Source organism: Mustelus asterias, chromosome 3 (genome assembly GCF_964213995.1).
Source record: "Mustelus asterias chromosome 3, sMusAst1.hap1.1, whole genome shotgun sequence".
NCBI lineage: Eukaryota > Metazoa > Chordata > Chondrichthyes > Carcharhiniformes > Triakidae > Mustelus > Mustelus asterias.
In genome coordinates, this window is record NC_135803.1 from 73795259 (window position 1) to 73818775 (window position 23517).

The following is a 23517-nucleotide window of genomic DNA, read 5'->3' on the forward strand; positions in this document are numbered from 1 at the left end:
AAAGATCTCAAGACAATCTGAAAGCCAACTTCAGAGCTTGCAAGCTGGTTCCCATTACAAATGGAGAAATTTCTGTCATCAAGCGATTTTGATATTTGAGGAAAAGTACCTTCAGGGCAAGCAAAAGTAGCACAAAGCCAATGCCTTCACCCATCCCTCTAGCACTGACGTCATATGCAGTATCTGCAATTGGCTATCCAATCGAGATTTGGCCTAATGTCACACACACACTCGACAGCATCAACCAAACTATCAACTGTTTCTTCTTTTCAAACTGCAATGGAAGAATCCATTAATGGTTAGATGACACCAAGCTCAAGTTCAGGATGATTGTCAGCTGTGCCATGCTGGTTTATCTGGACTGCACTTTTCATTAACATAAAAACTAGTGTTGCAGCTTGTGTGACACCCAATCTAGCCTTGGAGCATAACTCGGTGTGCTACACCTCCAAACTTACAGATCTATCGAATATAAAATCATGATCCACTAAACTGTCAAACACTTGTTAAATTAGCAAATATTGAATCAATTAAATCTTAAAATCAAAAAGTACAAATCAGTAAGACACAAGAAGCTGAGCTTTTTAAAAGTCACCAACTACATTGTACTCAGCACCTATCCAATTGCTCAAATCATTTCCACCCATTAATTCCCACCCAGGTGAAAATAGCATGAATGAACCTTACACATCAACATTGGGTAACTGATGTGAAAAGTAGATTCTGCCACATAAGCCCCTATTCAGTTAGGAGCCCGTAGAAATTGAGGGATGCTGGGAATTTCCTGCTCGTGTAAAACAATTTTTGTAAGTTGAGCAGCATTTGAAGCTTTTATTCTGCTCCTGTGGGACGACACACCAATGGCCATACATGAGGAACAAATAGGAATAGATCAGGTAGCTTCACCTCCTACAGAATGATTTAGAGTGAGAAAGGGACAGACATCACAGAGGCTGTAGTTTTTACTACATTCCTGTCTAACTCAGAGCATACAGCAATGAAGTGGAATGAAAATGTACAAATAACTGCTGCAGAAAACTAAAAAGGCTTCATATTTTCCATGGTTTATACCGTGAGTCATAAACTCCAATATTTGTCAGTTGGCAAATTTGTGATAAAGTTGAAGGTTGTTGGCAGTTCCTCTAGTTGTGAAGGATGATGCCAAACTTGGGATGATGCCCCATCTGGTCATATATGTATGAAACTACCTACGCTGCTTGCTGTGAAAATACCACAAGATCATTTTTTTTCATTTTTAAAAAAAAAGCATTTGGTTCAGCTATTTGTTGAAGATTGAATGGTACACTTACTTTTCTTGGCAGCCATCCAGGGAGGAGCATACATTGAAAATTACTTCTTTGAAGGAGAAAAGGTCCAACTGCAAGACTTGGGCTGGAGGCATGGACAACAGACACTGTTTGTAAGCTTACAAGGAATTCTGATGCCATCATATTTACATATTTCCAGATGCAAAGAATCTCAGAACCAAATAGTCAGATTCAGTTGTGAGACCACCTCAGGTTGTTAATGCACAGGAACAAAAAGAGTTTCTTGCTCTGAAAATTGAACCACAAGCACTAGATGCTATACTCCCGAGTGTAATTTGAGAAGGCCTAAAGAAAATGAATACTGTTGACATATTTTTCTGTCAATTTATGAGTGTAACACAATGCAACCTTTGAGGCAGAATTTCCAGTTCAGTTCTGGCATTGGAATGCTAACTCAGGCTGTCTCTTTCAACTGACCCAAATAGTTCATTGGCCCTTATTACAGTCACACTGGGACTTTTGGTACATTTTATCCGCAGAAAGAATTTGGCAGAGGACTTAGTTTCCAATTTTGGTTTTTTAATGCAAAGTGGGTTCACATAATTTTTAAAAATATTTTCAACAAGGTACTGAAGACATAAAGGAAAAATGCTCAGTCACTTGGCTTAGATATAAATAATGATGTTTGCTTTAGCTTGTCTCCATAATCAAGTTAACAGCTCTGACTGATTGTGTTGAAACGTCCCTGGTTCCATGTGCTTGAGGGTCTTCCCTCATGGGTGTGAACACAATAGTAAAAACAGAGACGCACATAAAACATCACTCAAGTTTTAAACTTAAGGCTACAAGGACAAGCTTTGACCCATGCTCAGATAGAGAATGCAGGGAAGGTAATTAGGATTTCTTTTAAATCACGTTAGCTGACCCAGCAATATGGAGAAGTGTTGTATCTTCATTATTTTTCTATAACTATGTGCTTAGTGACCGAATCGAATCCAATCACTTTGCTCTGTATGTTCACTTACTGTGAAATAAAGCACCTTAATGATTCCTCTCTGGCCTTGTTTTACCAAGTGGTTACTGAATCTGCCTCCAAAGTTTGGAGAGGCATGTGGAGACACAGGTAAAATATTTTAGTATTTGGTTCAAATCACAACAGGGTATTATCATTACACCGTGGATTACACCATCATGCTGATATCAGGCAATAAAGGCACATCTTAAACACAAAACACTAAGAGCACTAATGGGAGTGACTCGCACCTATGAGCCAAAAAGAATATTGCGGTTAAAACTCTAAACATTTAGCTATTACTTTTAGTCCTTACCCGTCAAACCACCTAAGATTTTACCTCTGAAGTGAAAAGGCTCTTGTTTCTATCTTGCTTTAGAGGGTAGTGTTCAGAAGTGATTAGCAAAATGAGAGGTTAAGTGAATGAAGGGGAGCTGGGTTAAGCTAGTTGGTGACATTATATACAGGGTATGTGGAATTAGAATGATCTGCAGAAGCTTCAGTTTATCTTTATTACAAAGTAGATTGTTCTTTATGTTACCTGTGTCAACAAAGTACAGGGATCTATTGGTCAAGGTCATCAAAGATTAGCATGCCAAATGAGCACAATGATAAATGTGTGCGCTGGGCAAATTCGTGCAAAGCAGTCAGTGATATCCAGTGAAATCTGGGCCACAGGAGAAAGAACCAACTGACATTACAGATAATTAGTGAGCTGGCACTTTCTCGATCTCTTTCTCTACCCTTTCTGAAACTCCTCTTGTATTGCCAGTAAATACCTGCATTGTTCTTACCCCTTGCATTCGTCAAGTTCTGCTAGCATCTGATTCGCGATGTTTCCACAGGCCCTTAAGTACATTTGTATTTTTAAAAATCTGTAGCTGCCTTTGTATTGTTAATGCCCATAGCAACCCCTGGAGTGTCTCTCTGTGCCTTTGCTCACACTTGCAGTGAAAAGTATATAAGCACCACTCACACTTCTCATTTTGTTACTGGCCCCCATATCTCATTCTCTTCCCCTCTCAATCTGCAGTGGTGTATCTCTGCTGCACCCATTTCGATCTAGTTCTGTGCCTGTGGCCGTAGTGCCCATAGCTGGATCTGAGATACCTTTACTTGTGTATGTGAAATGTTTTGAATTATTTGTACCTTTGCTGCCAGTACGTACCTCTGCAATATCCCAACTTGTGTGGTAACTTGGCTCAGAATTTGAGTGCAGAATCTAGGCTGATACCTCAATATAGTAATGAAGGGTTCTGTGATAAGTACAAGTCCTAGATGACACTAGGCAAAGGCCCTGTTTGTATGTAGTGTCTGTATGATGCCTATCAGTACTTGCTTTTAACACATCTGTTCCATTGGAGTCAGCGTCAAATTTCACTGACCACACGAGTCTTTAGTTTTGAATCAAGCAAAGACCTCACAAGACGATCAACAGGTGTGTGATGTGATATGCGGCAAAATAAAAACAGGCCAGTTTTCATGTCTTTTTGTTAAATTTTGCACAAATTATATTGTGTAGTCATACAAAATGACACTTGAGACAAACTGTACACGGAGTCAGAGCCGCTCTGTTCTGACACATATCACTGTGTGTGGCAATGCTCCGGAGCCCACAACACTAAAACTGCTGGAGTTTAACAACAAACACTGCTGCCAACTGTACAAAAATGAAAAAGGAACGATGGCTGCTTCTTCTGAGGCCAGACCCGCGCACTGGCCACACGCACAAGTTCCAGTTGAAAGACTGTACATGTCACTGGGCATCGGGGGTAAAATCTATTCTCTCAGCTGCTGCTCCATTCATCTTCCCCTGCTGCCTCTGGAGGAACCTCGGCGCGGCACTGGACCCGAACCCTTGCCACTCCTTCCCCAGTTGGGCCCGCCTCTGGCTCCACCCCGTGGAGGGGGTCCTGCTGGGCTACTGAATCCATCATCTCGGTGGAAACCGTCGTGTCGATCTCCCTCGTGTGAATTGGAACGGCCGGACTTGGGCACGCGCGGTGACGAGGCTGGCCCACTCCGGCCTGTAAAACAATCCATTAAAAAACAGGTCATTTCAAATCCTACTCCTCTCGGTGACATCCTATGCAGAATATTTGATAATAAATCCCTCTGCATCAGTGACAAAACAGCAGCCACAAACATTCTACTTTGCTGCTAGCTCACCACTGACAGAGGGCATAGCATAAGGAACCTACTTGTCTTAGAGAATAACAAAACGCCCCAATTCAAGTGAAAGACAAATGCGTGATGAATCCCTACAAGAGGCCAAGCTGGGGTTCTTTGCTCAAACGCCAATGAACTTCAAACATCATCAATGAAGTTCTGATTGCCTCGGCACTGATTTACACAAGGGAAGCTACAAGCACCTGGCCACGCTGCTCCCTATGTCTTTGTGCAGCAACAGGGTGGCTCCGATGGGATTGCTCCATTGCAAGCATGGCACAGACTGGCAAAAGCTGCCCTTCCACTCGATTCCCTTCCAAAGTTAACCCTGTGCCGGCAAAGAGTGCTGCCACTGCAAAGCGGCTTTGATTACTCAGATGCCCTGTCACTGTCCGGCTGCTGGTGCAGTCTTGGATGGACACACAGACAGACAGAAACTTACTTGGGCCTCTGTCCTCAGCCAGGGGGCCAGGTGCACCCAAGTCTCTTTGATCAGATGTTCCAGGCCCTTCATACCATGGTCGCTTGCGGGGTGGAAGTGACACACTGTCCATGCTATGGAGTGATGTAGGTCTCCCCCTGCTACCTGGAGGCTGGCCATCAAGAGGCGAGTGGTTCTGGCGAGAATCATCTGCATAGTGACTGCAGCCAGTCTCGCCTTCCAATCAGACAAGTATATGAAGGATAGGAAGATGAATTGGATGAACTGAAACTTCACAGTAAAGGCCTCTTGTAAATCAGCTAACCACCATTTATATTCTGACTATGGGCCACTCAAACTTTACAGAGCCAAGTAAAAAGAAAATTTAAAATGTTTGGCATAAAGCAAACATAAATTATATTTTAGCTCAGGCAGCTGAAAATGCCACAGCCAGATTACAGATTGAGTTTCGTATAAAGAACCCCAAAATTAGCGATAGCTTCTTGAAGGGAGGAGCAGATATCAACATATACAACCACTTGGACTTGTATATCGATATAATTGCATACATGGTGGCCTAAGCACACACATTGGGCTCGACATACAATTCCCCAGCAACCCTACCACTGGGGCTCTGCTTCACTATTTAGGCAATATTTGATTGTGGATGTTGACGATCCTCAGAACAAACCTGGTTCTCTACTGGCATCATGGACTTCACCTCGATCTCCTCGGCCTCCCCAGCCATCCCGGTGACCTCCTGGTGACAATGGCCTTTTCTCTGACTTACGGCCACCTTCAAAGCGAGGGAATTCATCATGGCCAGGGAGAGGAAGGAGACCCCCTCGCCCGCCTGCAAAACCAAAAATGAAACAACTCAACAAACTTGGAATCAATCCTGTCATTTTGGGTTGTCACCATGCAGTATCATAGGTGCCTTCCGTGATTAAAGACACTTACAGGGAGATAGAGAGAAAAATGTGGGGGGCGGGGAGTCCAGCAGAGTGGGGGGCTGAACCTCAAAATTAGAGTTAGGAGCTTTCAGAAATAAGATTGACAATTTTCTGTAAGGTAAGGTTATTGAGGGTCATGGAACTAAGATGGATAGAAGAGTTGAAATGCACAATCCAAAAAAATGATCGGGTAGGCTTGAAGGGACGAATGGTCTGCCCATGCTTTTACGTTCTAGTAGCAAGCTGGGATACCATTGGAAAGCCTGTAAGCACATTCAGCTGTCAATGGGTCAATGTTTTTGAGGGGGTGTTCTGTAAATTGGATGGCAATTAAATCTGTATTCCAATGTACTTTACATCACCCTCCACTAACAGTGTCTCTCACTGTTGAGATACAAGTGGGTTTGACTGTGCCGGTAACCACTTTATGTGTTTGAAGTGCTTTTTAACTTGGGCACACATCTATTATTTATATAAAGCTCAATGCATACCCAATAAACTACCAATATAAATATGATACACTGAGGGTCAGCTATACCTCGCATTGTTCCACGGCCCCGTCCTCTCCCTCCTGGGTCACGGCCCCTTGCATTCTCCTCTGATTGGTCAAACTCCTCATCGCCCATGAACTCATCCATGTTCACGAAAGCATCTCTCCCTCGTGGGCCACGACCATCATGCCGTGATCCCCCTCGAACGGGCCGGAACCTGGACAGAGAATATTTGGAGGTTCACTCACAGCTATTGTAGTCTCATGGGCCTAATTGACCGTAACATTTCCCCATCTCATGAAGAATAGTGACCATATAGTGGTCTGAGACATTTCGGAAATGCAGGTCCAACTGCCATAAGCTATAATGTTCGTATCACACACAGCCTGAACCTTCACTGGAAATAAGCTCCAGAGGTCCTTACGTAAGCTGCATACAACACTCTCAACAATATTCTGAACACGAGTACTGACATTCTGCTCATATAAACTCAATTTCAGTATGAACATTTCAAATAACAAAAATCACATGTTATCCCAGCACTACAGTCCATTGCTTCAGTACAGCACATGAGCTCCATCATGTGTCATTCCTCAGCTGCAGCTCACTGGGTACATCAACTATTCAGCCAAACAAAATGCTTTACTTTACCCTTACAAACTAATGACTTAGATTAGTTGATGCCCTTTATCTGATCATAGAGAATGCAATGGTTTATCATCAAAGTGATCCTCTTGCAAAGGGAGCTTAAATATCCACACCCATGATTTCCTGAGATAAAATTTGAGTTAGTGTAGTTTACGATTGCCCGAGAAGACTGTTAATCAAAACACCACAACAATCTGAAACAACAGACTTTATAAAAAGTAAATCAACACTGAATTATAAGCTTGCATAGATGACATTCTGCACACAGAACAAGGATTCTAGCTCCAAAGAAGAGTCATACTGGACTCAAAAGGTTAACTCTGTTTTTCTCTCTCTACACGTGCTGCCAGACTTGCTGCCTTTCTCCAGCACTTTGTTATTATTGCAGATTTCCAGCATCTGCAGTATTTTGCTTTTTAGGCCATTGTTTAGAGGTTGAAAATAAGGTGGTCATCTTAAGGATGGGTAATTCAGGGGAGCTCAAAAATAACCTTAAAACATGAGTCCATTATTGCAGTGGGACAAGAGATCTTTAATCCTGTCAAATCCTTTGGAATTAGTCAATCAAATTGACTGCCCAGCTAATGAGGAAGGTGCTATATAGATATATATACACAAGGAAGAAACAAGTTAACCAATTTTAAACCTGTTGACAGGCCAAGGGTTCAATCCATTGGTATACTGTCTTTGTTGCAGCTCCTCCATTTGGGTGCAAACCTCATCAGTTGTATTAAGTGAAGGTTGAATAGCTAAACGAAAACATTTTATTCAACTTGTGTAAAGAAATTTTAACACTGACCCCAAAACCAAAGCACTCATCGAAAAATGAGCATAAAAGACCAGTGTTTGCTTACCTTTGCCCACGAAACAGCCCTCACACAGTCCTTGTAATTAATTATACAGTCCTTATACCTGATGAGCATAACTGGCAACTGAGGTTGAATAACACGACATGGAAGGTGGCCCAACAACAACAGATTACAGCGTGTATAGCCTACTTATCAAAGTCGTTGCTGTTTTTTCAACACCCACTTCAAGCTGCAGCTGCCCAGTACAAATTCCCAACATTGATAGCAGCAGAGGTGTGGTTATCTATGCATAACTATAGTTGTAAGTATTCTCACAGGACATCAACTGTACATAGGCACTAGTACAGCCTTGCAAGTGGCAACAGCAAAAGCTTATAAAACAGACAGAAGAACCATGAAAAGAAACTTGCAAGGGTATCAAATACAAATTGCTTTTTTTACAATATTGGGAATAAAGGTGATCAGGAACCAAATGGGTCCTGTGAAAACTGAGAATGGCGATGTTGCCAATGAAAAGAAGGAAATGGCAGATATGTTGAATAATTACTTTGTGTCAGTATTTCCAACAGAGAAAGAGATCAACATGACATCTTGAGGAAAACTATGATTGAATAAGGGACACAGACTCACTAAAACTAAGGTTAGCAAAATTACAGACAAGAGAAGATAATACAGAGTGACAAACTCCCAGGAACAGATGGTTCCCATCCCAAGATTTTACAGGAAGTAGGTGAGAAAATTGGAGATACGATAATGTTCCAAAGTTCTTTCAGAATGTAAAAATGAATGTCATTCTGCTATTTAAGAAAGGTGAGAAGAGGAATCCAGGATAACAGACCAGTTAGTCTAATATCTGTTTCCTGTTTCTCAACTGGAAACAGATTTCAGTTGAGAAATCACTGGAATCTGTAATTAAGAATAGAGTGGCTGAACACTTGGAAATTTTTCAGCAGATCAGAGAGAGCCAGCATGGATTTGTAAAGAGTAGATCATGCTTGATAAACCCCCGTGATTTTTTTAGGTAACTAAAGTAGTGGATAAAGGAATGCCAATGAATGGTATATATATATATATATATGGACTTCCAGAATGAATTTTATAAAGTCCCTCATAAGAGGCAGTTGACTGAAGGTGATGTTCATAGAATTAACGGTAAACTATTGACCTGGTTAGGAAATAGATTGAGTGTCAGGAGACAGAGAGTGGGCAGAATAGGACCAGTGGAATTTCACAAGGTTCATCTGTTCCAATACCTCTATGTGGCTCAGTATCAGCATTTTGTTTGGCACCAATCCTGTGAGGCGCTTTGGTATGGTTTATTCGATTAAAGGTGCTATGTAAATACAAGCTACCTCGTTTGGATACACTAGAAGGTAGAACTATGAAAGGAGGAGCAGGAATTAGAGACTCCTACTAATTATCATAAACACTTCATGGGGCCTTCCCATGTGCAGAGTACCTGGTATACTTACCTACGTAACAACAATGAACGCACTTTACAAGTAATCCATGGGTTGTGAAGCACTTTGCATATTCAGAGAACATGAGAAGACAGATTATTTCTTTACTGGAGAAGACCCGTCCCCTCCTAGATTCACTGGTCTCCTGTGGAGTTGCACTCTTCCTAGGGTCATGGCCGGTTAACCATCAGCAACAGCCTCCAGAAACTGATATTTCCCATTCCTGGGCTTTCACGGTGTTGAGTGTTGTTTGGAGTACCTCTGCTTTAGCCCTTTGAACACTGACTCCCTCTTGCAGCTCAATGTCAGATAACAAACAATGAAGCCAGATTGAAGTTTTGCAATGGTTATTTCTTCAAGATGGTGAATGAAACAGATGGAAACCATTTCTGGTGACTCAAAGAGAGGCTCTTAGCCTGCCCTGTGCATCAATGTCTGTACTTCATTTATACATACTGACCTGGTTAACCAAATCAGAGTTAACTGTCAAGGCCAAAAAACATAGTTTTGGAGTGGCTGATGTATTTTACCAAGATTATTTTGAGTGGAACATTGGAAACTTGAGTAGGCAAAAGGGAATTCCATCCTTAAATCGTCTTGTCCCACATCAAGAAACAAGTGCAGACAATCTCCAAGTTGTTGAGCAAGATGGCCAACTAATTGCATCATTATTGTTCCACTAACAGACTGAATCCATAAAATGAAGCTAAATTTGGGGCAGTGCCGGTGACTCCTGATTATATCCAACTTTTGCTGTGTTTATGAGTGTGTCAGACATGGACACTGGTGCTGTATTGAATCAAGTTAAGGATTTTCAGTAGGATTGTTTGATTATTTACCCGAGTCATAGATCATACTGTCATGGGAAATGGCATATTCAACAAATGATGAAAAATGCCCCATCTGGGCATTCCAAAAGTTATGGCATACTTCTGCGTAACATTTACCATATGTACTGCCCTTAGTTTGAGGAAGCTTGGCATGGTACAAAAAGTGTGGAGATGCTGGCGTTGGACTGGGGTAAACACAGTAAGAAGTTGTGGCTTTTGCTACCAAATAAACCTGTTGGACTTTAACCTGGTGTTGTTAAACTTCTTACCATGGTACAAAAACACATGTCAACATCTAGTTAGTGGATAAATTTGACATCAGAACCCCAAGATCTCATTCTAACAGATCTTGGTGCTTTGATGTAGAATTCATCCATCAATGAAACAACCCGACTTTCAAAACCTTCAAGTTCACAAAATCCAAACAAGGACAATAAACACAATATGAATGAGTTCCCGGGTTTTGAGGGTTGGTTTGTCAGGGTGCAGGAGCTGTATATGGGAACAGGTCGCAGTTTTGACATTGCTGAAAAGGGAAAGTATCTTTAATGTAAGTATTTTGATGGTAAAACTAAGTCATGAGTGGATGCATCGGTCAAAATAATTGCTGTAATCCAATCAAGTAGGCTGCTCCTTTTGATCGATAAAGGGTCAATTGGACAACAACTCAAACAAAGGGCGCACACATCAGAGGCCACAGACCAGCACGATCACCTTTCTGAGTTTGTAGATTATTAAGATTGTCAAAAATCCATCCTTTCAGACTGACCTTCAAAACAGGACCCGGTGGTTATTAGCCTTGGGGTGAGGAAACAGAATGATTCTCTGTAGGTGATTCCTAAAATGTCAATTCAGTCGGCTCCCCGAGGAATGTCTACTATTTCTTTCTGAGAAGTATTTTGATCTCAAGGGTGGGAAAGATTCTGTCTGGCTGACTTGTTTGCTTAAGCTTTGTGAGTTGGCTCCACACGAATGTATTTGAATTGATTCAAGGTGTTGCTTATACTGCTGCTTCTGTCCATAAACCTGCTTGCAGGTTTATTCTGATACTAAAAGCATCTGGTATGGCCAATACTAGCCTTTGGAAACAATGCAAGGTAGAGTGGAATACCTAATACGATCCAATAGCAATCAAAGAGTTCATTGTTCGCCTCGGGTAAGCTATCCCAGGAAGAAGGGACTTTCAGTGAACCTTCTGTGGAAAACACAAATACAAAATATCTGGATAGAGCTTGAATTGCAACTGCACATTTCCAAATGGTCTTGAAATAAATGGATCCAGCCGTATACTGACCCGATGTACTGCTGGGCTCTATCCAGCTGGCAGCAGTGCCTGATGGATTGTTGCCCATTTCCAACTTCCAAAGAGAGTGGTTCCAGAGATATTACAATTGGCTGATATTTAAAACCCGATTTTCAAATCTACACAAAAACACTTAAGAATCTTCAAACTGATCACATGGATCAAAACCTGGTCCCCATCTGCCTTGAGATGGGTGTAGTTGATCTCAATGTCTCTGCTCAAATTCATTTCCAGGTTGGTTGAAAACCTGTTCAAATCTACCAAAGGAATTTTATGACTCATTTCTTTACGGTAAAACCAAGCTGGAGGCATGAATGCTAATTATCTCAAGTAAAGGGTAAACCAGACCACCTCTTGGCACATTCTATCTTTGTGCCTTCACACAACTTTTAAAAAATTAATTTAGTGGATGTGGGTGTCAGTGGCTAGACCAGCATTTATTGCCCATCCCCAATTGCCCTGGAGAAGGTGGCGTTGAGCAGCCTTTTCGAACTGCCGCAGTCCAAGTGTAGATACACCCACTGTGCTTTTAAGGAGGAAGTTCCTGGATTTTGACTCAGCGACAGTGAAGGAACAACCAATATATTCAAAATCAGGATGGTGAATGACTTGGAACTCCAGGTGGTGGTGTTCCCAGGTATCTGCTGTCCTTGTCCTTCTGGATGATAGTGGTCATTGGTTTGGAAGATGCTGCTTAAGGAACCCTGGTGAGTTCCTGCAGTGCATCTTGTAGATGGTAGACATTGCTGCCACTATTCATTGGTGGTGGAGGATTGTTTGTGGAAAGGGTGGTGGACACTCTCAGAGGCGAGATGGTTCATCCACTTGGCACTTCTGCCTGAAGATTGTTGCGAATGCTTCAACCTTGTCTTTTGCACTGATGCTGATCCCCTCCATCATTGAAGGTGGGGATATTTGTGGAGCCTCCTCCTCCAGTGACTTGTTTAATTGTCTACCACTTTTCACTGGCAGGACTGCAGAGCTTAGATCTGATCCATTGGTTGTGGAATTGTTTGGCTCTGTCTATTACTTGCTGCTTATGCTGTTTGGCATGCAAGTATTCCTTCATTATAGCTTCACCAGGTTGATGCCTCATTTTTAGGTATGCCTGGTGTTGCTCCTGACATGCCCTCCTGCACTCTTCATTGGTGGTGATGGCAGAGTGGGGAATATGCCAGGTTATCAGATTACAGATTGGTTAAGTACAATTCTGCTGCTACTAATGGCTCACAACGCCGCATGGATGCTCAGTGTTGAGTTGCTAGATCTGATCAAATTCTATTCCATTTAGCAAGGTGGTAGTGCCACACAACACAATGGAGTATCCTCAATAAGAAGATGGGATGAGCTACACGTAAGAGGGTTCCCCACCAGGATTGTGCGTTGGTAATTTGTAACGATACTGTCATGGACAGATGCATCTATTGCAGGCAGGTTGGTGAGGATGAGGTTAAGTATGTTTTTCCCTCTTATTGGTCCCTTATCACCTGCCACAGATCCAGCTTAGCAGCTATGTCCTTTAAGACCCGGCCAGCTCAGTCTGTGGTGGTATTATTGAGCCACTCTTGGTGATGGACACTGAAGTCCCCCACCTCAGTGCTTCCTCCAAGCGGTGTTCAACATGGAGGAGTACTGATTCCTCTGCTAAGGGAGGACAGGATATGGTTATCAGTAGGAGGTTTCCTTGCCCATGTTTGACCTGGTGCCATGAGATTTCCTTTTTAGTTTCTTTGCATTTGTAGCTAGGCCATTTAAGAGTCAACCATGTTGTTGTGGGTCTGGACGGCAGGTTTTCTCCCCTTAACAACATTAGTGAACCAGAAGAGTTTTTACGTCAATCAACAATGGTTTCATGGTCATCATTAGGCTTTTAATTCCAGGTGAATTTAAATTCCAACATCTTCTGTGCTTAAGCGAGGAGACTTAGTGCATTATAGCAGCAAGCTGCAGTTTTACACTCACAAAAGTAGTATTTTTAGGAATATGTTTGCTGGGCCCAACAAGCTGTCCTTTTTGGCTTGATCCAATTCTACACCTCTCAAATTCCAAGCACGGCATCTCCCAATTATCACCACCTTCTATTGCCAAATCAATTCTTAATATTTAGAAAATGTAATCAATTTCAGAACACTCACATAATGAACTTTGTTGAATGCTTTTTGAAAAATATAAGTAAACTGCATTCTACTGGGTTATACTAGGCCCTCAGCGCAACCACTTTCTCAAGGAATTCTCAGAGAAATGTATGTCGCAATCGATAACACCATACTGAAAGCTGTTCCTTAAATATAATGCCCTCAATTTTTTCCAATATAGGTTTTTAGGTTAGCTGGCTTGCAATTGCCAATTTGTACTTCATTCCTTTTTTGAATATTTAGAACCACGTTGGCAACCTTCTAGCCCTTGGTCTATTGGAGTATTTACGGAGCTCTGAGTAATGTCAAGGTATCATTCATTTCTCTTCATTCCTTGGACATTGTATTCCAAATGTGGCTCATGAGGCCCAGGAACCTTCCAGTTTCTGCTTAACATATTTTTACCAGCCTCTCTAATGTGCTACAAATGTCTGTCCCCCATTCACGCTGATGTATTATCATTAATACAACAAAGTCCTCCTTTATTGTATTGATAGCAAAAATGTCAGTTTCCACCATCATTCTCACTGAAAACTGATAGCAAAGTTGAGAGATTGGAAATGCACAGCATAATGCAAAAATTCAGAAGTTGCAGTCAGCGAGTGTACAGAATCTCCACCATTAAATGTGAAAAGATTCTCACAAAGTGCAATCTCCAATGTAATCATGGTTTGGCGAGAACTTTCACTCATTCACTCTTGAACTCCTGAAAAAGTTGCATTTTGTTGAATGAGATTTTACTGAGGTTTTAGCAAAGTGGTAACTTCAACATCTTTACCAGCCCTAAGAAACTAATTTTCTACTTGTTGAATGTCTGATTTCTCCGTAACAATAAGAAGTTGCATTTAAAAAAACAATTTTATTATTTTCAAGTCTGTTTACCTTTATTTTAGCTCCTACTTTAATAGTTATACATTTATTTCACTATCTAAATATATAACTTAAAAGTGAAGATTTTTAAGTGGTTTTAACTTCCTGGTTTGCAGTGTGCGAATACTTCAATTTGATTGGTTGTTTCCCTTTAGTTGCTGACCTTACTGCAGCATGCCAAGAGATCACCTTAACTTGGTATTAGATTTAAACATGTGTCAGGAAAGGGGAAAGCCATGCCAAAGAGATCACTAGATAATTGTGGGCAGTTTTCTTTGAGGTCTGTGTGAGCATTCCCACCTCGCTTCTAACTGCAAAATCTGGGCCACTGTAAAGGAAATGACTGATATTCCTGTATGGATACATTCATTCCAATTAATAGTTTGCTCTAAGTTATCTTTTAACAGACACACTAGTTCTTTGACCTCCCTTTCACTGGTAACATAGTCGTCATACTTTGGCTACTTGCTGTAACTTGTTTGCACGACAAAGCCCAATAAATTGCACTTCCAACTGCAGGAATGTTTCACCAGTACTAAGCAAAAACTGTGGGTCTAAAATCATACTGGGTCTCGTTTAAAATCCAGTTGTATACCTATTTGTGAATAAAATCAGTGCTTTTGATTAACTAGAGCTACATGCAAGAGAGTTCCCCACTTAGTAACCACTGAGAATTTATTCTCACCTGTCATCCCTCCGCCCACGAAAGCGCATATCGTCTGGCTCCCTCATGAATCGTTCATCTAATGGTTTCCTTCCATCCCAACCTTGGGGTGGACCCCGGCTTGGGCCTCTGTGCTCAGGATCCCCAAAGTCCCTGTACTCCTGATCAGGAGGAAAATCCCGCTGAGGACCAGGCCCCCGTCTCCAGCCCTCATCAAGAGGTAGCGGACCCATACGGTTCTCAAACTCCCGCGACCTGTGGCTGTATCGCTCATCCTTCCGGTAATCATCATGATACTGATCTGGTCCTTCAAAACGATCGTGGTAGTCTTGGGGTGGGCCACGTCTCTCTGCAGACCCCCTGTTTTCCCGAGGATCACTCCAGTCATGGGAACCCCTGTAAGGAGGTCCCCGTTCAGGATCACGCTCTGTGCTCTGATCACGCCTCATTTCTTGTGGATGGCCCATGTGATGGTTTGGAGGACCATGAGATTCACCTGTCAAAGCAAAACAAGTTTGAAACTATTAATTAATACAAAAGATGAACTACATGTGCACAAATACAGGAGGATCATTCTCCTCATGCACAGTGGTATTCAATTGAGCAGATTGACTGTCCAGCCAAAAGTACACTGATGGCCCATTCACTGGTCAAAGACTAAAATAGCAGCAAGAACTGGGGTCCTGAAATCATATATTTGGAACACTCAACATTATTACATGTTTTATTTCTCAGATATACTTCATTCAATCATTGAAATATTTGATTTCCTGTAGACAGCCAAACAGACAAGAAACGAGTGAATAGGAACTGTGCTGGATTGTCCAACGAAACTAAAAAAACTTGCATTTACATAGTACCTTTAACAACTTCAGGATGGCCCAAAACACTTTGCAGACGTTCAAGTACTTTTTAAAGTGTTTCCCTGTTATCATGTATATAATGTGATTTGTGCACAATAAGCTCACAAAAATAGTAACATAATAATGGGTAGATGGTAGCTGATGGAAACATACTTGCCAGGACACCAAGGGGAACTCTCCTACTCATTTTTATCAACTGATTGGCCTCAGATTAACATGTCATCCTCCAACAGTATAGCACTTTCTCAGTACTGCACTGGGAGTGCCAGCCTACACTTTGTATATAAGTCTTTGGAGTGAGACTTGAATCTAGAACCTATTGACTAAAAGACAAAAGTGCTACCCGCTGAATCACAGTTAAAACTGAATAAGAAGTGACTTTTCAAACTTCTGTAAATCAATCTACAACCCTCTGATTCTGTAAACACTCAAACCTCTTAACGGGTTCATCTGAAAACTTGTAAATGGATTAATTTGCAAAACTCTAATGAAATAATTCCTCGATGTACGTTAGAATTATATCTGACGATGTGTACTTTAATGGATTATCCCCAGTATTGATTTGAGGTCATGCAATGAAAGACAAAGATGTTTTACTGAAGCTCACTGGTCACAGAGCTCTTTTCTGGCACTGTGTGGAAAAGTGATCCAGCCTAAAATCCACTTGTACTAGAATCAAAGGTGATCCAATTTCTGCCTTTATTAGGTGTGGTAATGGTTTATTCCCAAGACATTTTCCTGAACACACTCACTCTCTTAAATGAGGCACACTTATCTGACCTCCACAACGTCACAAATGGCTACACGCATTGCAGCTGCATTTGAAGTAGTCCAGTGTTACAGAGCCCTAGAAACTGAAAGACTATTTCAAGAACAAACATTAGGTCAACCTTTGCAACACTCTTACTTAATGAGCAAAAGATGAACATGTTTTAATTTAGATAATGTTTCATTCGCCATACAATATGTTTCATAAACTGTCCGAGTCGGGATGTAAACTTGAATTAGTAAACATCTCACTTGTCTTTTTAAAATCACATATTTTCCTAGCCTTCCAAACGTTTTATGGACAGAGCCAAAGTGCAAGTCCACTTCAGTTGGGGTTGCAAATCTTTATGGGTCAATCAATGCCAATTATCTATCCGGCAAGAAGAGGAGAAACTCTCTGCGGGTTCAACAGGTTTGAGAAGGTTTCATCTTGCCTCTTCTGAATTTTGCTAGTCACCTGGCCAAAAACAGATGACCAACTGAGATTAGTGAGTATGACTGGCAGATATATCGACCATCCAAATATCACCTGCTGTTCGAGAATCAACCATTGACAAAAGAAGCTAGTGAGTTAGCCAATCAGCTTAATTTTTCCTCAATCGGAGCCGTATATTCTCAATGTTCACTCTATGGATTGCACTGTTTCTAAAACATGATGCATCAAGGGTCTTATTTCAAATTGCTGCAAGGTCAATAACATCGTATTTGTAATTTGCACCTTGTTGTCCGGACTCTGTTTTTACATCTTATTTATTGAAATTTGTCAGCATATAATTCTTTCACCAAATTTGGGAATAACCTGCATGAAGGAATCACTGTTGCTTCTTCCCTCTCACCAAAGTTTGAATATTACTGCACAAGATAGTTACAAAATAACAATGAACCTTTATCTTCCTTTAACTCTTAATAACCTTTGTGCACAGGAAAGTTCAACAAGGCAGAGTGATAAGTGTGAAGTTTGGATGAGTTTGTTGAATAAATCTGTCTATTTGCATTGCTGCTCTTCTCACCTTTGTTCGGTCCTGGACCTGGAGGTCCCTGGTTAGAAGCAGGTAATCGAACTGGTCCCTGTGGCGCCATCATCAATGGTGGAACTTGGTTTGGAGCCTTTCGTAAGAAAAAAGTAACAAATGAGGCACAGACCCAATTAAAACAAAAACCCTTTGATGATTTACAAACCAGGCTGGACAGAAACCAGTCAAATGCTGGGAAACCAGAAAAATTGAGCCAAAATTACGGAATTTTATTTTGCACCTTGCTTTTTTTGTTAAATCTAATTTGGTCAGAAATAGAATGTCTGTTGAAGAAACACTTTCTTCACAACATCAGTTTAAGTGTCTTTTCAAAGTTTTTCTTAAAATGAATTCTGTTTCATATAAAACTGAGTAGAATGAGTTATTGAGCCTGTTATGAGAGTTACTTATCTGAATAAATATAACTCAACAACAACTTCAGTTACTATAGGATTACACCACCCCAAGGCACCTCATGCTGGGTAGCAGCAGTGGTGATGTGGAGATGCCGGCGTTGGACTGGGGTAAGTAAACACAGTAAGAAGTTTAACAACACCAGGTTAAAGTCCAACAGGTTTATTTGGTAGCAAAAGCCACACAAGCTTTCGAGGCTCTGAGCCCCTTCTTCAGGTGAGTGGGAATTCTGTTCACAAACAGAACTTATAAGACACAGACTCAATTTACATGAATAATGGTTGGAATGCGAATACTTACAACTAATCCAGTCTTTAAGAAACAAAACAATGGGAGTGGAGAGAGCATCAAGACAGGCTAAAAAGATGTGTATTTGAGTGCAGTTTGAGTGCAGCAGTGGAAGAGAGGTAGATCCAGACATTGAGTAGGAACTGGGTGTCGAGTTAGAGAAAGTGACCGTAGGAGAGGTCAAAAAGGTGGGTTGTCAGAAGGTGAATTCCAGACTTAAAACTGGAACGGCAGAAGGAATGGAAAGAGCTGAGGGTGGTGGTGGGGGCAGTGTGTGGGGAATATTACACAGTAGTTCTTTCATGATTCCAATCCGTCATGTTCCAATTAACTGGTAGGAGTAGGTGCTGGCAGAAAGGCCATTTTAATTGTGTACATGTTAAAGAAACTTTTTCCAAATTGCTGAGCTCATCACCGACTCTCAGTTAGTTCTCCTAATTAATCATTGGATCTCACTACTTAAGGGAAGGGACTGATAACATTCAAATAGATCTGGACGAAGTGTAGGAGTTGTCAAATAACAAATGGAATCAATGCAAGTAAAGACAAGGTGAAACACATTGGTGCAGTAATACAAAATAGATATAACTGAGTAGATGCTCAATGACAAATTGTATTTGAGTGCAGTTATCAGACTTGCTTTTTTATGGTACCTTTTGTGACAAGGTGTCCCAAAATGCTTTATGAAGTACTCTTGAAGTGAAGTCACCAATGTAATTTAGAAGAAATGGCAACCAATTTGCACACGGCAAGCTCTTATACACAATTGTGATCAGATAATCTGTTTTTGCAATGCTGATTGAAGGATAAGTATTGGCCAGGATACTAGGGATAACTCCCCTGCTCTTCTTTCAAAAATATTGTTGAATCTTTTACGTCTGCCTCAGAAGGCAGATAGGACCTTGATTTAATGACTAATCTGAAAGATAGTGCAACCTCCCTCAGTATTGCACCGGAAGATCAACAGGAAGCTGTCAAGAAAAATCCTATTCTTGAATTAAGATGCATTTCAATGGTGAGGTCATTCACAATAATGGACTGAAACTTTCTAAAGGATATTAATGTAACGCAGAAGACAAGAATGACCACAATTACTCTGGGACATGCACCTCTGGCTGACAGAATTTAAACAATCCTCATTAAAAGATTTGAGTTTGGATATGGTTCAGGCCTTTAATATGCTGTAGAGATAATGAAGAGATAATTTCTCTGAATCCATCATGCTCTTATCAGAGGTGGGAAACACCATTACTGAGTTCCTTTAGCTGCACAGAAAATAGGTGGATGAGACCTTCTCAAGGGCATTTAGGTTGGGCAATAAAGTGGATGGTCAACTCGGAATATCTATTCAAATCCTGATTGGGACCTCGAGCCTTTAGCCTTCTAACCCAGAGGTAAAAATGCCACCAACTGAACCAAAGGACATAATAGCCACATGGTACTGCAGGAAACAAGAGTGTCTTTCCAAAAGGCACATACAGGCTGAAGCAGTGCTGCATGACACAGTAATCTGCATTGAGAAGAATCAACAAGCCATTCATTCCATAGCATGAACATGTACTTACTCTACCTTAATCTCCCAATGGGTTGTGTACAAAATGCATCCAGTCCTCAAAGGTAACTGAGCAAAAGATACAGGATATCTATCTGCCCAACTGCATTCCACAGATGGTATTAGCATGCTTTTAGCAGTCAGACTGTCACCGTGGCTCAGTGGCCGCACTCAGCTCTGGGCCAGAAAACTGTGGTTTCAACCCCCTCTGCAGAACCTGAACTAAAATCTAGGCTAGCAGTACTAAGGGATTGCGGCTTTGTTAAAAGTAGCAGTCTTTTGATGAGAAATTAGTCTGCACTTCAGTGAAGGTCAATCACAGAAGAACAAAGAATTGCCCTATCTTTTGTGTAAAGGATTAACAGATCATATCATGTTATCTGTTGGATTTTCCTTTGCGCAAAATGGGTATTAAGTTAAATACAACTGCTTTCAAAGCAAGTTCTTGCAGGTGAAACACTTTGAGATGTTTTGCAGAGACATGTGCCATATAGGTGCAAATCTTTTATTCTTTAGACTTAATATGTTAGAACACTTAAAAATAATAAGGAAGCTTGCAAGTGAAACAACACATGAGCTAGAATATTTCTTGTTTTCAAGTTAATATCCTAACTTGCATGCTTCTAGAACTGTCCTTAAAGTAAGTTCCATTCTGCATGGTGCAACAGATTATTCAGAAACATACGAGTGGAGAGCACGTTACCTGTAGGCCACCTTAATACACAGATTTTCAATTATCATCAATGCTTTGATTGCCTCAGTAATGCATGCTGTTCTATCTAGCCTACACTTCACTGCTAGCATGGATGCCCCCCACCTTTCTCTCTTTGAAGCTACTGACATTTGCCATTTCATGTGTTAACACGCCTGAACATGAGCAGTGGAAAACTGGAATAGTGGGCAGAATTGCTGGCCAGGTATTAACGATTCCCAGCAGACAATGTTGACCAAGCTGATGTAATTGTGAATGAAACATTTTCTAAATCAGTACCAGTCTTCAAATATTAAGTTCAAACCAAAAAGCTTCCTGCATTTTCAATGTTGTACTGTATATAGATATGCTTAGCGTAATACTCGGTGTAAAATATAATAAACACAAGATGACTTACCTGGTTGAATGGCATTCTAGGTCCATCACCCAACAGTGATGGCTTGGCTGGTTGCTGAAAGGAAGGGGCTTGATGTGGCGGTCCTTGTGCATTTGAACTACCTGGCTGAGAATGTGGTGGCCCTCCTGGTGCACCCTGAGGTCCTTGAGGTCCTGATGGTCCTTGCATGCCCTGGGGATGTCCTTGCATTCCCTGTGGAGGGCCTTGCATTCCCTGGGGAGGTCCCTGCATAGGAGGACCTTGCATCCCTCTTGGGCCCGTCGGCCCCTGCATTCCCTGGGGTCCTGGATGTCCTTGTGACCCCGAATGACCTTGGGGTCCCAAACCTTGTTGAACATGCGGTCCTTGCTGTCCTTGAGGTCCAGGATGATTTTGGGGGCCTGGAAAACCCTGTGTTGCATGTGGTCCTGGATGTCCCTGAGGTCCTGGAGGACCTCCTGGACCATGAATTCCTTGTGGCCCTGTGTGTGCTTGGGGACCCATTAATCCTTGTGACACCACAGGACCCTGCATGAGTGGTGGGACTTGAAGACCCATTTGTCCTGGAGGTGCTGGTGGTCTGAAATTGCCTTGAGGTCCTGAATGTCCGTGAGGCATATTCATCTGCATCTGCTGAGGTGCATGTGCCTGTTGAAATCCTTGAGGAGGTTGCGAGATAAACCCTTGCCCTGGGAAGGACTGTGGTGGTAAAGAAGCTCCCTGTTGCTGCTGCTGTTGTTGCTGCTGCTGTTGTTGTTGTTGCTGTTGAACTTGTTCGGCCTGTTTTTGTGCCATCCTTTCAATCTTGAGTTGCTGCATGGAAGGAACAAAACAGACAAAAGGTAAAAATCTTTCCCCTTCCAATTCGGACACTTATCGGGAACTACAGAAGAAACTGGGTATATACTTCAGTCTAACATGGCTACCTTTAGGAATTGGGTAATGGAGGGCATCAAACACTTTTTCTTAAACAAGGCTATATGACATTGATAGAAGTCTCAAGTAATGATAATTTTCTGTTCCTGATCCCAACCACATTATATACTATTTTGACTACCACAAATTTAATGGTGGAAACATTCAAGGAGCAATGACGGGAAAACAACTAATGCAGCTCTGCAATGGAATAGTGGGTTTAGGCAGTGATCTGAGACATACAAATCACAAAGTCCAGTTCAATTGCTGTCTCTGCTGAATTAGTCCAGAGGCAGAGGAGATAAATAATTGGATTCAAAGCCTGTGTGGTCACCCTTCAGAGACCATCGCAACAGCTACCCAGTGATCCCAACTGAGAAAAGAATAGGGCTCAGCTGTGATGTCCCCAGTCCATGGTTACTTTGGTTGCTAGTGCAATAAACCCTTGCATACGATGAGCCAGCATCATCAGCATTAGTTGCCCCCTGCAGTCTGAAACTAAAAAAGTAGAGCTGTTGCATACAGAAGTAATGAGACAGAGGATCTCCACTGCATGAGAAGAATTATTTGCGCTGCTGGGAAATGGATGCACAAGTGACTCAGTACAACATTTCCTCTGATTTTCCCACTCCATTAAAGGAGTATGGCATCAGCTGAGACCATGAAATAATTGTGCAAAGATATATTCCCATACCTAACCTGTTTGAGAGGTAACATGCTGCCTCTTCAATGTGACATCCTCATGGATCACTTATCATTTTAACATTTCATAGAAATCATAGAAACCCTACAGTGCAGAAAGAGGCCATTCGGCCCATCGAGTCTGCACCGACCACAATCCCACCCAGATCTTACCCCCATATCCCTACATATTTACCCGCTAATCCCTCAAACCTACACATCTCAGGGCAATTTTTAGTATGACCAATCAACCTAACCCGCACATCTTTGGACTGTGGGAGGAAACCGGAGCACCCGGAGGAAACCTACGCAGACACGAGGAGAATGTGCAAACTCCACACAGAGTGACCCAAGCCGGGAATCAAACCCAGGTCCCTGGAGCTGTGAAGCATCAGTGCTAACCACTGTGCTACCGTGCCGCCCACTTTTGCTTCGTCCTTTGGATCCAACAATCAACAGTCAAAGATTCCAACAACTTAGTTTGCATTTCTATTCATGTTAACAAAGATGTTTAAAAGTTAATAACTACAAATAAACTTCTAAAGAGCCACTGGCAACACATTTGAAGCGTCCAGGTTATAAGGGCTGAGGCAATGAAAATCTTCCCTAACCTCTAAGAGCAGCGGATTGGTGTATTGTAGAGCGGCCATCTCTTGCTCGATTTCTGCTTGAGATTTCTTCTTTTCATCCTGTTTCTTCTCTTCCGTTCTTTCAATCTTTGGCTCTTCAATAGGGACTGTGAGAACCTTATTTTGGGACCATGCCTGCGGTCAGAAGGTAGTGATTACATAACATTCACATCTTTTTCCCATCTTAAAATCCCATCATCTTCCCAAATTCCTAACGACCCACTTCACTGAATGATGTTCACAGTGGATGGTGAGGTTTCGTTTGCACTTGTA

General features: G+C 41.7%; 1 protein-coding gene across 4 annotated transcripts in view; it reads right to left on the bottom strand.

Annotated features, from left to right (window-relative positions):
- Nucleotides 1-1834: 1834 nt before the first annotated feature.
- wdr33 (WD repeat domain 33) overlaps nt 1835-23517 on the bottom strand; it is a 106461-nt gene continuing 84778 nt past the window's right edge. For all 4 annotated transcript variants that reach the window (XM_078209215.1, XM_078209212.1, XM_078209213.1 and 1 more), the window contains 7 exons: nt 23227-23379; nt 21041-21832; nt 17675-17771; nt 15055-15529; nt 6362-6531; nt 5562-5723; nt 1835-4307 (listed from right to left, as the gene is read on the bottom strand). In XM_078209215.1, coding sequence (XP_078065341.1) covers nt 4084-4307; nt 5562-5723; nt 6362-6531; nt 15055-15529; nt 17675-17771; nt 21041-21832; nt 23227-23379 — 2073 coding nt within the window. In that variant the 3' untranslated portion in view covers nt 1835-4083. The remainder of the gene's footprint in view (nt 4308-5561; nt 5724-6361; nt 6532-15054; nt 15530-17674; nt 17772-21040; nt 21833-23226; nt 23380-23517) is intronic.